Source organism: Artibeus jamaicensis, unplaced genomic scaffold, assembly GCF_021234435.1.
Source record: "Artibeus jamaicensis isolate MK-2021 breed Jamaican fruit bat unplaced genomic scaffold, CSHL_Jam_final scaffold_916, whole genome shotgun sequence".
In the NCBI taxonomy this organism is placed as follows: Eukaryota; Metazoa; Chordata; class Mammalia; order Chiroptera; family Phyllostomidae; genus Artibeus; species Artibeus jamaicensis.
The window spans coordinates 26,369,236-26,384,028 of NW_026522059.1; the positions used below are offsets into that span (position 1 = coordinate 26,369,236).

Consider the following 14,793-nt stretch of genomic DNA (forward strand, 5'->3'; position numbering starts at 1 on the left):
AGGGTGGGGGACGCGGCTTCCCGCGGCCGTTCTTTTGCAAGGGCAGCCCGGAGGGTGGAGGAGAGGGTGCGAGGCAGAAAAGAAGACCCTCATTATATTGTCTTTCCCCCAAAACCAGTTTGAGGAAAGCAAAACCTCGATTTCTCAGATTTGACTTCACGATTCCTTATTAAATAGGATGTCAGAGATTATTAAACTTAACCGTCCTGCTATACAAGTGGGTAAACTGAGGCCCCCAGGAGCTTGCAGAGCCTGAACTCACAGACTTGGCTGTTGGCATATCGACAGCGGCAGGATCTAAACTGCTAGGGACCCTATTTTCATCAAACCATATTGCCTCTTGAAAATGCATCTTAAAAAGTATTTTGCACGAACGAGGAAGAAGAAAATACACTGGAACCGCTGCTACCCTTCGCTGAGCGGGGCCCCACACGCCAGGGTTTCTGAGACCTTGCACTTCGTCCCCGGAGCAGCCCTGCAGGTAGCTGTGATTCGTGCCATGTCCCAAACGAGAAAACTGCACTCAGTGGAGTTAAATCCTTTCCCCAAGTTCATCTGGCTAGTTCACGGCCGAGGTGGGTTTTGCCTCACTCTGAAGCTCATGCTTGACCACACGAGACCTAGTCCTTGACTAACTACACACAGTGGATTGAGTTTAAAGAAAATCAGCAACTTCAAGGCCTGTCCATGAGTTAGCAGTCCTTGACCCAATCCCATCCACTGAAGCCAAACAGCTCCTACTCTGAGGATGAGAAACTGACTATCATTTCACAGCCATGTGTCATCAGGCACGTGTTCAGACTTTCAGAGCTTCAGTTTATTCTTCTGCAAAAATAAGAATAACGACTCTGCTCTAGAGGCTTGTTGTTAAAATGACAGTGTCTAGCGCAGGGCCTGACACAGGGCGCAGTGCAAGGGGGTGTCATCATCATGGGCTTGGGCGCTGAGGGAGGCTTCTGTGCAGCAGCAAGACCTTGAGATGCCAATCATCTCACAATCAGGGAATAAACCCAGACTGTGGCACTGACCTTGGAAAGAACTCAAAATGCATTTCCGTGAGCTTTCCAACAAGGGCTCAAGTGGAAAGGGTTTCTTGCTTGACGCTCCATCAAGCAAGAGACCACCCCATGACTGAGACAGCCCGCACTACCCAGATCACCCATTTTCTTTATGAAAGAGGCCCAGGGAAAAGTGCAAAGACCCAGTCGCTGCTTTTCGTAGGGAAATAGCCCATTAGCTGACTTGATGGAAACCCTCTGGCACTAGGCCCCACCCCCTCCTGCAGTCCCACTCTTAGAGCTTCAGAGGAAGCCCCAAGGAGACTGGCGGTGGCAGAGAGCAGAATGAGGAGCTAAGCATTTGAGTTTGGAGGCCACAGACCTAGGTTCAAATCTGTGTTCCGCTTACTATACATGAGACCTCCCTCTGGCTCACTTTCCTCTGCAGCACACTGGGGACAAGAATCTACCCCACTGCACGGCGATGAACAATAGAGCAATGCATATGAAGCCCTTAGTGGGGGACCCAGGACCTGCTGAACACCCAATAAATGGTAGCTGTTGTTCTAAATGCTGAGAGCGAGCAGGTTCAAGGATCATTTAGTTAATAATTACCTTGGAAGAATGAACTCCTTTTGTTCCTACCGTGCAGCCCTGATGCCAACCCCGGAGCAGCATGGGGTTCCCTATGAACCCCACTCTCTACAGAGGGTGGCTTTGCCACACTTCCCACTTCTAGAGCCCTCTATTCCCCCCACTGATCCTGCCACTGGAGTGGGGTGTCTTGGCTGACATCAGGACAACGCACTATCGCCCTCCCTCCCATTCTCCTGAAAGGTCCCCAAGATGCACTGTGCTTGCAGGTGTTCCCTGGAAAGGAAGGCACAGAATTTTGTAAAAAGGCAGACAATGGAACTAACAAAAGCACCATCTTTGTTTTTAAGGCCCTATGTTGACTTATCCCATCTGAAAGTTAATTTAAGTTCAGTTTCTTTCTTACCCTTTTTTGCTTTTCTTGTAGAGCTTTGCTATCTTCTCCACAGGCAGCCCGTATTTCTCAGATATCTGTAACACCAATGACAAAAAGGCAGGTGAGCACAGGGGGGCAGAAGCAAGGGCGAAAGCTCCAACTTCCTTCCCCTGCAGGTGCTCCTGGAAGCCAGCGCCCTCACCCATGTGTCAAACTCTCAAAGGGCCCCTTTTGCAAGACCCTCCCTTTGGACAAACCTTAAATCATTCAGCACAGATTCAGCCACAAGGAATTTAATCTATGATGAAGGTGTCATTTCAGAGCAGTCAGAAAAGATGGACCCTTATATTAGGATATTGCGGATTAAATGGGTAGCGATATAGAAAAAAATTAACACGTTAAGCTGGATGTCTCCACCACTCCTGTATCAAAATAAATCACATCAAAATTTACTTGTGAAAAATGAAACCATAAAAGAAGAAACCCATGAGTCAGTTTTTTTCTTACTCTTCTTCAGGTAAGAGTAACAAAAAGTTTCCAAGCAAGATATGAAACTTGAAGAAAAAAGAGCAATGGTTAATAAAACAACATAGAATTAAAAACCATCATAAAAAGCTGAGGCCGATTAATACACGGGCGAACATTTTTGCAGCATAATTGGCAGACAAGAAACTAACCTCCGTAAGTTAGAAAGAACCCCTGCAAATCAAAACAAAAACAAAAAATGCCTAATAATTCAAGGAGAAAAAAAATATGAAGAAGTAATTTGCAGAGAAAAGCTGATAGGCATATGAAAAAATGTACCCCCTTGCACATAATTTAAAAGTTTGCATTAAAGCAATAAGATACTACTTTTAACCGATCGGACTATCACAAACTAAAACACTGGCAAACAATGTCAGCCAGGGCATGAGAAACAGCAAGTCTCAGGTTCCATAGACAAGAGAACAACAAGTTCAACCATTCTGGAGGGGAATTTGGTGTTAAGTTGCTGACATTAAAAATGCACATGTCCTGTGACCCTCATATTCCACATCTAGTCATCTGGGCTGCAGAAATACACTCAGTATATGCCAAGCTCTACAAAGAACTGCTGTTCATAATACAGAAACTGTGTACAACAAACTTCCATTAAGCACATATACCTCGGCTCACAAACCAATTGATAAGAGTCGGGACTAGGAGATTCTCATAAATCCTGCACTATTCCAATTTCAACTTGGACCTGCTGGGAGTAGCCACAGCCGCTTGCCTTCACTGATGCTCAGTAAGTTACCAGCAGATAGGCACACAGAGCTCCGCATCTTTTGACTGGCTCGGTGCGTTACAGTGGAAGAGGCACTTCTATGGGCCCTGTGTCTCAGGTGAGGAAACTCAGGCTCACAGGTATGAAGTAACTTGTCCCTGGTCCCTCAGCTAGTAAGGGGCAGTGACAGGATTTGAAAGGTAACCACCTAGCAGCCTCGTTTCAGATTTATAGGTTGAGACTGTTTGGAGGGGACCTCATGGACCCCATCCAATACCAAGCAGCAGCCCGCAACGCTGACACAGGTGCACCAACGCTGCTGAGGAGGGCAGACGACCTCTAGGAGGGCAAAGTGCTGTCCTCGGTGTGTGCGTCCATGGCAAAGCCGGCTCGATAACATGCCACACGGACACAACATTCTCTGTCTCCATGCAAGGTGACAAAGTGCGTTTTGCCAAATTCAGAGCCCTGGAAAGAAGTGAGACCGTGCAGGATATCACGGGAGGAAGCTGGCCACCTGCTGGGGGGTGGGACGTGGCGGGGGGAGTTACAGCATTTCCCGTGCCCGAGTTGGATGATATCGCCACACAACCCTCCCTTCTATGCACAGAAAGCACATGCTACACCACAGTTCTCTCAGAATGAGGGGGCTCGGAGGGCTTGGGTTGTTTGTTTGTTTTGCTGTTGAAGTTGTCTAAAATGAGCATACCCTTTCATACTTTTTAAATAGCCCATTATTAATATTTTAAAAGACTTCCTTGACATCCAGGAGGATCCTAGATCTTGGACACATCTCATCAATGTGTTACTGGTTGTCTGATGATCTATAATTTGTAGACATTAACATGGTGGAGAGTTCTGTTTGCCCAGGAACCTCAGGTGTGTGATAGGTAGAACTTAGCAATGTCCCTTGGTTTTTTGTTTGTTTGTTTGTTTGCTTGTTTTTTTAACCACTGGAGGACTTAGTCTGCTTGTCTCAGGTCACCCAACAGAGCTGCCTGCTCTGGAAGCCAATGACTTTTATCTGGATTCAGAAATTGTTCCATGTGGGCTCTGAGATGTACATTTAAAAAGAAGGGACTCTGGCCTGCACACAGGCCTGCTGAGAGAACCGGGGAGCACAGGCCTTGGTCTCCAAGCCTGAAAGACTCAGCCGGACAGACGAGGGGCCTCCTGGCCCACGAGCCGTGTCTCCCCTTGAGCGCACCAGCCGGCTTCGCCAGGAAAGAAGTCCAGGAAAGCCCCCTTTCTCTAGCCCTTCCGGCTCGGAAGAATCTCAATTTGCCTCCCCATCTGCTAGCATTTAGTCGTTCCATATACATGTGAACATATATATATATATATATATAGTAATTTATAAAGTATTTCTATGTGCTATATTAAGTACCTTGTATATACTCACTTAATCTTTGCACCAACCCTATTTTTTATCTTACTGTTATCCTCTAAATGATATCCCATATTGCTATTGTTCTCATTTCAGAAATGATATAACTGGGGTCTAGAGAGGCTGAGTAACTTACTCAAGGTCACACCTCTCCTAAATGTCAGAGCCGGGATTTGAACCCTGACTGTGTGGGACCAACTACTACACATACTGCCTCTTGCCTGGTGGCGTTTTATTGCCTAAGCTTCTTTCCTTTATATGTTGTGAGCCGTGACTTGGAATGTTATTCATGTTTCACACGTTGGACATCTCCCGAACTGGACTTAAGTTGCCCGAGGGCTTCCGTTGTCTCCATCACTCTGTGGAGCTATCAGACCTTGAGAACCTCTGTGGGCCGCGGTCTCCGGATCTGGAACGTGGGGATGGTGTTTACCACGCCACGTTCGCGGGGAGATTTCGAGAATCGGGTGAAGCAGTGAGCGTGAAGTCGCAACACAGCACTCGGCACGGCGGCACCTAGGTGCTCAGGGCAGTTTATGTTCGGGGACCCGGGATACACAGAAAACAAGAGAAGATGTCCCTGTGCTCATGAACTTTCCATTCACTGGGGGAAATGAGGAAGAATAAACGTTAACCAAATGTGAACTCTGTCAGGTGGTAAATGCTGTGACATAAAACAAAGCAGGACCAGGGAACAGAGAGGTGCTGTCTGTGTAGGTGGTGTGGGAAGGCCCAGCCGAGAGTGGGACCCGGGTGCAGAGGCCTGAAGGGAGAGCGAGCCTGCAGATCCGGGAGAGAAGCGCTCCCAAAAAAAGAAACGAATGCGAGGCCCCGAGGGGTGAGTAGCCTGGGCGGGCTGGAGGACTAGCAAGGGGCCCACAGCGCCGGAAGCTCCTTGATGCGCAGGATTACTAGGTAAGCTCCCTCAGAATTGCACCCCCAGAAAAGAGAAAGTTTGAAAACTCGTGTCACCTCCACTGCCACCATCATCATCACCAAATCCTTGTCTGCAATCCAGCTTAACACTTAGTTATATATAAGGATAAAGAAGCCAGAGTAACTCATTATAATTACATGAATGGCCTGACTGACACTACCAAACACGCAGGTGACAAGAGAAGCATTCTAATTTACCCAAATGACACCAGGCACAGGGACATTCAGTGACCTCTGGCTGGTGGAAAACTTTTTTATTTTCCTGTTCAGGTGTCATCTGCATGAACAATGATTTCCTGGAGTGTGAAATGAAGGCCTGAGAGGTGCAGGACCAGTAAATAAGAAGAGTTATCCAGTCTGTTCTATAGAAAAGTGACCCAGTTTGACACAGACAAACAATGTTTCCACTCCTGTTTGTTGTGGTCAAGAGTTCTCTCAAAGACAATGAGAGGTCAAGTACAGTCTAAACATAACTATTCTGGAAGGTAAGCATGCCCCACATTTTGCAAGGAAGCCAAAGATTCTGAGAGTGACATGCTCAAGACTGCAGAGTCATGGTTTGGGCCCAATCAATCAAGCTCCCCACTCTTTTTCCTTCTATATGCTTCTGCACATGTGCTTACAGTGAGACCTATGACCTTGGCCTTACAGGAGACTTTTCTAATTATAGGCCAACTCAGAAATGTTACCTCAAAGGAGGGCATAGTGTCTGCTGAGTCTAAAAACAACTCAATTTCTAGATAACACAACTCTCCATCCCATTACGTGGCCTTGACTTCCAGACCCAGGAAAATCTGTGTAGGCGGTAGGAACTCTGCCGCCACCTACAGACTGCTCCCGGAATCTGCCCGATGTGGCACCTTCTGACTCCACCCTCAGTTCCCATCTGAAGGGCGGTGGCCCTGCCATTCTCTTTTGTCTCTATGACAAGTCAACATTCCACCACCAATCGCCAATAATAATTTTTAACAGGGAAAAATACAAAATATTTTGGCTTTCCATCCCCCAGTACAGACTTTCTTCTCCATCTAAATAATCCCGCCCTGAGAACAGGGAATTGGAGCTTAACGGGAGAAACGAGAGCTGGTTCTCCGTCGGAAAGCAATCCAGGTCGTCCTGCTGTGGAAGCTGCTGCACCGTCATCACCGTCCCTGTCACCCCCTCAGCCAATGTCTACTGAGTGCTCCTGTTAACTCATTAACGCTCTTGCTGACGCCATTTGGCAGAGAGGAAGTTGGGGCACAACCAACCTTCCCATAACTAGTTCAGGAAGGAATAAAATGACGTGAATGCTGATATGAAGCAGGGGCTCCCACTTCAAAAACAACTGCGAGGCACACCACACTTTCACGTAGGAATTGTGAGGCCCGCCCCTGGCAGACTGTGAGTACCCCCTGCAGTGGGGAAAACATCTGGCCTTCCCACAGCACCAATGGGAGATGGAGGACATAGCCTGGACCCAGGCCCACGGGATGGAGCACACGGAATGGCCTGCACCGCCTCTCCCCGCTCACGGCTACTTTTGCAGGGACTTGGGCCCCCGGAGGTATGAGTGGGGTTATTCCCATTCTGAGTGAATATGCACATCTGAAGACAGAATCCGACCCTAACAGAGGAGTCCAACCTGCGGCCCATGGGCCGCCCGCCGCCCAGGACGGCTGTGAAGGCGGCCCCACACAAAATCGTACATTTACTTAAAACACTAGGAGATTTCTTATGTGTCACAGTGTATGTAACATGTGGCCCAAGGCAACTTTTCTCCTTCCAGTGTGGCCCAGAGACGTCAAAATGTTGGATACCTCTGCGGCCGAACACGAATTCCCAGCCAGGGTTTACCGCAGGTGCTGGCTCCTAAACTTCAGTGTACTTCAAGGTCAACCAGGGAGCTTGTTTCCAACGCTGATGCCTGGGCCCACGCCCAGAGAGCAGGATCCAAAGGTCAGGTGTGGGCTGTGGGATAGCACCACTGAAAATATCCAGGAGATTCCAATGGAATCTCTCACTTAGGGCAGCAATACCCGAGGCCCACAGCACCTGCTGGGTCCACAGTGAGTGGGGCACTGCATTTTTACGGAAAGTCATTTTCAACCAGTGACGGGGATCTAAGTGACAGCTTGAGGTCAAGTGTAATACTCCTGGATTAAAGAGATTTCCTTAAAAGTTAGGGATTTTTAAAAATGTAGCTTTTAGTTGCTAAAAGGTGATGATATTATTTTAAAATGAGAGCGATAACAAAGCGTGGTGGTTAGAGTGCTCTGCTCCCCACTTGACAGCGTTGTTCAGTGTGGGGCCCCGGACTGTGGAGCACACAGATCACTTCTCGGGAGCAGCTTTCTTGTCTCCGGGTGCAGAGGGAGCCCTGCAGACTAATTCCAGGGCTCCGACGTGGTCACCTGCTCACCCCCACAGCTGCGGGCCTCTTCGGCAGTGCCTAATGAGTGGAAAACTACATAATGGAATCACGAGCAAAAATAACTTTCCACCTTTGGGATTATTTGAGAAATCCAAAATCTGAGGAGAAAAAAGGAAGTGTTCACTCTGCAACTTTTTTAGCTCTGATTCCTCCTCAAAACAATGGTTTAGAAACAAAAGCTAACCTCTGTTGGGGACTCAGGAATTGGGCAGGGAGTTTTACATCTGTTTCATCTCATTTCATCCCCACAGTGAACCTGCAAGGTAGATACTGTTATTATTCTCACTTTCGGGGTGAAGACGAGGTTAAGAAGTTTGCCCAGCTAGTGAGAAGCACTGTTAAGAAATGAATAGGGGTTTCTGAGCCCTAACTCCATATGCTGACTCACCAGGCCACACTGTCTACCTGTGTGAGTGTCAGGATGGTAAAATGGCCCTGGCTGGTGTGGCTCAGTGGATTGAGCACCAGCCTGTGAACCAAAGGTCACAGGTTCTATTGCCAGCAGGGCACATGCCTGGGTTGTAGGCCAGGTCCCCAGTTGGGGGCCTGCAAGAGGTAACTGATCAATGTTTGTCTCCCTCTCTTTCTCCCTCTTTTCCCCTCTCTCTAAAAATAAATCAAAAAATCTTCTTTAAAAAGAATGGTAAAATGTTATACAGTAGTGAGGTGCTGCTCCTCAGAAAACCTATACCCCACAGAGAGCACTTTCTGGCCCCACCTGGGCCCCCAAATAAACTTAGGGTGCAGCTATGGCGAGCAGGATCCAGTGTCCTTCAAACTTTTGCCTTCTCACTTCACAGGATGCTCAAGCCTTCACTTAAATGGGACCTGTTGTCCTTCATGGTCTCCCGCAAACTGCAAGGGCTGCTAGTGATGCTGCTTCAGAGTTCGCCCCCCCCCAACTCCCCTGTCACCTGCGGATCCTGAAGGGGCTTCTCCACCCCGCTTTCCCACTTGCAGGAAACGGCTTGTGCTGGTGCTTGAACAAAACTTTTTCTTTCCCGGTTTAATATAGGCGAGGTGAAGTCAGAATTGCTCCAAGAAATCTGACCAGAACCAGCCTGGGGAACCTGTCCTGTCCACAGCTTACAAAGTTGGCGGATACTGTGCATTTCTCTCCCCACCCCCACCCATGCCCCAGCTGAGCAGAGCAAGGAAGGTGTCATGAGCTCCCCTAAGAGGGGTCAAAAGCCCACTCTGCTGTGGTGGGGAGCGTAGGCAGAGGTTACTTGCAGCGGTTTGGGTAGGAGTGAAGGTGATACTTAACCTCACCGTGGTCCAGCGAGACCACAGCTGCAGAACAGTTGCAGAACTGACTGGATGTCGAGGGAGGGAAAGGAAGACACAAGGAAAAGGGGTCATGAATCGCAGCTTTTTGAATCGGTTCGGAATCAGTCTAGATCAGTGTTTCTCAGGCCTGATTGACCTCAGAACACCCGAGGAGCTTGTTAAAAATATGGACCTTCGATCCGCCACCACCATTCCACCTCCAATTTAGTAGAGTCAGATCTGGAGTGGAAGTCTGGGGAGATGCCCTTAAAAATTGCTTAGTTCATGTTTGTATTTACCACTATCCTAGGTGAGTCGCTTTCAGCAATAAGATCTTAGAACCTGGCTGCGGGCTAGGAAAACTGTCCGCAGGAACCCGGGCAGGTCTGAATAGTTTATAAGCTTCTCTAGCTCACAAGTTTACCCCTGGCAGTTTTAGGTTCCTTTTTGAAATCCTGGTTCACTTGAAGAGATATAGATCCTATTTTTGTTGTGTTCATGTCTATTTTGTTTTTCCTTCAGGCACAGCAGACTCAGTGATAATGAACTCCCTTCCACTGCAGGATCTTGTGGGTTAGAAATGATTACCCAGCCCCCATCAGTGTTTCTCAGAGGGTGGCCCCTGCTCAGCAGGGCCGGGACTGGTTCACAACACCAGCCACAGGGGCCAGTGAGGAATCTGCACTGGGGATACTGCTCTGCATTTCAACAAAAACTTCAGATGAACAGTGAAGACATTTTTTTACACATCATACAATTTGCCATTTTTACCATTTTAAAGTCTACAATTTGGTGGCAATTTAGTACAATCACAATGTTGTGCAACCATCAGGAATTTCTAGTTCCAGAACTTTCCATCACCCCAAAAGGAAACTCGGTAAGCAGCTGCTTCTTATTACCCCTTCGCCCAGCTCATGAAGCAGTCATTTCTTATTACCCTTTCACCCTGCTTTCTATTTCTATGGATTTGCCTATTCTTGAGATTTCCTATAAATTGAATCACATAGTATGTGACCTTTTTGTCTCACAAGGAGTTCCACTCCTCAGTGTATACACAAAGGAACTAAAAATGTGCTCAGAGACTTGTATGAATGTTCACAGCAGTCAGAGCACGTTCACAGTCACAACAGCCGGAGGGTGGAGAAACCCAAATGTCCATCCACTGATGAATGGAAACCAAACACAGTCTATCCACACAATGGAGTATCACTCAGCCATAAAGATGGCTGAGAACTGATTATACTACGAGATGGTGAACCTTAAAAACATGCTGAGAACTGTGGCTGAAATAAATCAGTTACGAGAGACCACGTATTGTGATTCCATGTATAGGCACTATCCTATACATTTTACCATTTCACCCCATAACCCCCCCAAATGCTGTTTCCAACGTAGCCAATTTCCCAACCCATAAATGACTGGGACCGTCCTGGGCAGTCCTATCGTCTCAATCGCTATAAAAACCCCACATCTTCTACAACACGGTTGTACAGGAGAAAGTAAGGGTACAAGGAGTTAAAAGTCATATTCAAAGTGGCGTCATGTTAAAGTCATATTAGATAAATTATACATGGATGAAAAATAAATTAACTTTTTTCCTGAGCCCAGGTGAGGTAACCCTTGACTAAATTAGGGGTGAAAAGGGAGGAAGAAACTTAGCATTTTTCTTCAGAATTCTGTAATACGTTTTTTCTTCTTAACCAAACAGAGGTCATACTTGTATTTTGGATTACATTATCACAGCTAGCAAGGCACTTCCTAAATGTTTTTGGTTCCACGCATATCTGGAAATTAAACAATCTAATTTGGTTTAATGCAGAGACAAATGGAATCTCACAATGAGAGAGAGAGAAACTCACAGTTTAACCTTTCTCTGTGCATCTTACTCTGATTGGCCTGAAACTGACAGGGAATTGGCTGTTTTTCAAAGTTTCCTTCCCTTTAAGATGCTAATGAGCCCTGACAGCAGGGAAATCAGTGTCTCCATAAATCTCTCCGCCTTTTCTTCTTCTTGGCAAAGCCATTGCAGAGCCATCTCAAAGGCTGCATTTTAATGAATGGATTCCAGCTCAGGAGACCCCAGCGGACAGTTCCTGCAGAGGGGCTCCCTGCTTACCGCCTCCATCAGGCCCTTCACCGTGGGCGATTTCAACATCAGGGCGTCGAACACGTCGTCGGTCTCCTTCCTCACGTACAAAAGCACTGAAAGAGAAGGGGGAGGACAGCCGTGACCAAGGAGCCTGTGCAAGCCCTGCAGCTGCCACAGGAGACAGCCTCCTGTCACACGGGCCTCAGACACGGACAGTGACTGCTAATAAGCCTCGGACCCCCGAGCCAGGCGACATCCCACTTCGCCGGGCAAGGGCGACGAGGCAGTTCCCTAGACAACCTGCTGCTAGGCACTGCTAGGGAGCGATTGGAGGGCGTGAGCTGACCACTGGGCAACAGCACCTCACAGGCTGTAAGACGCTTTTACTCACTGTTCACCTTTGAATTTCTCAAGGTGGATACAGGATATCTTTCAGACGTCTCTTTCTGTGACTTGTGCTTTCTATTTATTTATTTGATCATTCAACAGGTGTTTAATGAATTCCCATCTGGGCCCCTAGGCCCCAGGCTGGGAGCTGGGAGCTGAAGCTGTAGCAGCCTGCTCTGAAGGTCGTAGTCCACTTAGGAAGGCGGGCGTTCCTCAGATAAGCAGACAGCTAGATGGAGTCTTAAGGGCTGTCCAGGAAAAAGAGGAGAAAGTGCTTCCCAGGGTCTGAGCTTTCCAGGGTGGTGAGAGGGGTGGGCCTCCCAGGAGGTTACCTTGAAGGAGAGATCTGACCTATGAAGGGTGTATAGGCATCGGCACAGGCAAGGGAGGTGGGGAGAGCGGGGAAAGAGACAGGACAGGAGAGCAAAGTCCAGCAGACAGAGCGACCTGTGTGAAGGCCCTGGAGGGAGGGTACATTTCCGGGGCAAGTTGTGAAGGGTATGACAGGTCTGGCTTTGACCCCAGTTCCGCCTGCCTTGGTCATTTAGCCCCTCCACGCTCTGCTTTCCTCTGTGGAACACGGATAATAACAACATCTGCCTCATAAGATTGCTGTGAGGGTTAAATGAAGTAACCCGCATGTGGGGTGCTTAGGACCGGGCCATGCACACAGCAAGCACCCATTCCTCAGACAGCGAATGCTTCATCAGGAAGCACTTGTCACGGTTCTAGTGCCCCGAGTGAACACCAGTGCAGCTTTCTGTTCATTTCTCTGTAACAAAACAGTCTGAATTTGGCAATGCACAGAAAATGGGAGGTGATAAGCCCCCCACGTGTCACTAGAAAGGTGAAGTCGCTCCAACAATGCATACAGTTCCTCCCAGGTACTGAGAGACTTAGCTCTCAGACAGAACTGGGAGCTGCCATTCAGATGCAGCCCTGCAGCCCCAGCGAGCTGACTGCCCTCTCTCACTCCCGGTGACTTGGTTTGTGGTTCTGCCTTCAGAGAACAGGAGGAGGGCCAGGGCTGCAGCCTGGGGCACCTGGCCACCGTGGAAGCTTGTGCAGGCCCAACAGCCCTGGGGAGCCGGGGTCCCCACTACAGTCAGGTACCAACTGAGCTACAGTCACCACCAGCCCGAAGGAAGGACATCAGAGCCGGGACATGAAATCAGCTCAGGCCCGAATCTTCCCCACCGTCCTCCCCACTCCCCAAGGACTTCATTAGAGCCGCTGTTTTAGAGAAGCCGGGTCTGCACGGGAGCACCTGGGTCCTGTCTGGGTCTCCTCTCCGCAGCTGGCAATGTCCCGTTCCTGCGAGACAAAGGCAGGGCGGGACCAACCCATGTACCCTCAGTTGCTGCAGTTTCTCCTCCTTGCCCAGTACGGAAGCAAAATTCCAATTAAACAAGTAGACTAACTGTGTCTCCAAGGAGTTCCCAATTTAGTCCTTTTGAAAGAACGTTTTAGAGCTTCCATTTCGGCTACAACGAACTAGTCACCTAATGACATGGTAAGAGGACTGAACGTTGGCCGCACAGTTAGCCCTCAGGACCTCGATTACCACTAGATGAGAAAGTAAAATGAATGAAATAAATATAAAAACAAGCAAGCAGAACACAATAAAACCTCTAACTAGTGGCTCCTACAGATGAACACTCTGTACCTTCTTCCCACAGCTTTCAGCAGAAAAATCTAATTTCCGGCAGTCTGAGCCCGAAAAAACCCCAAACCGTTCTCTGTGAAAATGAGTACTGCTTCCCCAGCTCACAGATCCTTTTTAAAATGATTGTCTTTGACATAACGTGGCTTCGGAAAGGGCTAAAGGTGGCATGGTGGCACGATGACAGACTTGTCCTGCTGGGCGTGTTGGCAGCCACATGCCGGCACGCTGGGCTCACAGCACACCCTGCAGGGTGCCCAGGGAGCCAGCTTCCACCCAGCCTAGGACATGGACAAAGGCAGATGGCCACAGGGACAGCCCCAAGGGACTCCAATCAAAGCCACCCTGAGAAGTGGCCAGACAAGCAAAACAACAATTAATGACATTGGTGATCATTACGCTGATTTGCTCTCCTGGAGAATGTCTAACGAATCCACAACAAAACCGTCACTGACGCTGATTCCTAGCACTCGTCAAAGACCAGGAGCTCAGACGGGGTGGTGGGGACAGAGGGGGAGGGAGGTGGCTCTGGGCAGGGGCTCAGTGACCACAGGATCCCTCTGCAAAGCCAAGCCAGGCCTGGGAGACCATTTCCTCTGCTGCTGATAGGCTGCAGCGCCCTCATGTGTCCCTATGAGGTAGAGGTTTCAAGGGCCGAGTTCTTGCTTTCCATCCCAGCCCAATACAATTCCCGGTGGCAATTTTTGTCCCGAAGTCACAATCCCAGAATAATCTGAAAAATCACAATCCTTGAACTGCTCAGCATGCACTAAATAGGGGTGCAAGCTACAATGAATTTTGCCTGTGTTTCTTTGACTCCCATAGAGCTCTGCCCTCATCCTAAAGTACGAGACACAAAAGGTAGGCAGTCACGGAGCTCAAAATGCACTCCAGTGTTTGATGGGGACCCGTGAAGTATGAAAGCCTTTTAGAGGTTAAATGCTGCTGATGGAACTACCAGTCTGCAGGCAAGTCGGTCTTTCCTTTCTGAAACACTAATTACTTACTCACAGTTATGACCGCATACCTTAAGTAGGTCCAGGCCTAATCCTAAAACTGATACTTAGAATATCGAACACAAGTGCTCACAATGTGTCAGGCACTTAAGTGTTTTATGAGCATTCACTCATCGGCCCTCACAGCAGTCCTGTGAAGTCGGTACTCTGGCTGTCCCCGTTGTACCAGTGAGGACTCGTCAGTAGCAGGTGACCTTCCCAGGGTCACACAAGTCTACTCAGCTGAGGGAGGCAACAGACAGCATGCTCTTGACCATCCTGTAAATCCCATTGAAACAAATGGGAAAATAAAATAAAAGTTCTCAATAACAAAAATCTCCAGCCTGTGTGGAGGGCGAATATAGTTAACATGGTAAAGCTGACTCATTAAAACTCCAGTCCTGCAGAAGTGGAAGGTCTTTGGAAACTCTGGATGTTGG

General features: G+C 48.4%; 1 protein-coding gene across 6 annotated transcripts in view; it reads right to left on the minus strand.

The window, feature by feature from the left end:
- The window catches only part of GRHL2 (grainyhead like transcription factor 2), a 137,314-nt gene that overhangs the window by 3,091 nt on the left and 119,430 nt on the right, over positions 1-14,793 (minus strand). For all 6 annotated transcript variants that reach the window (XM_053661208.1, XM_037133405.2, XM_053661207.1 and 3 more), the window contains exons 14-15: positions 11,336-11,421; positions 1,999-2,063 (exon numbers count right to left, since the gene is read on the minus strand). In XM_053661208.1, the coding sequence (XP_053517183.1) occupies positions 1,999-2,063; positions 11,336-11,421 (151 nt within the window). The remainder of the gene's footprint in view (positions 1-1,998; positions 2,064-11,335; positions 11,422-14,793) is intronic.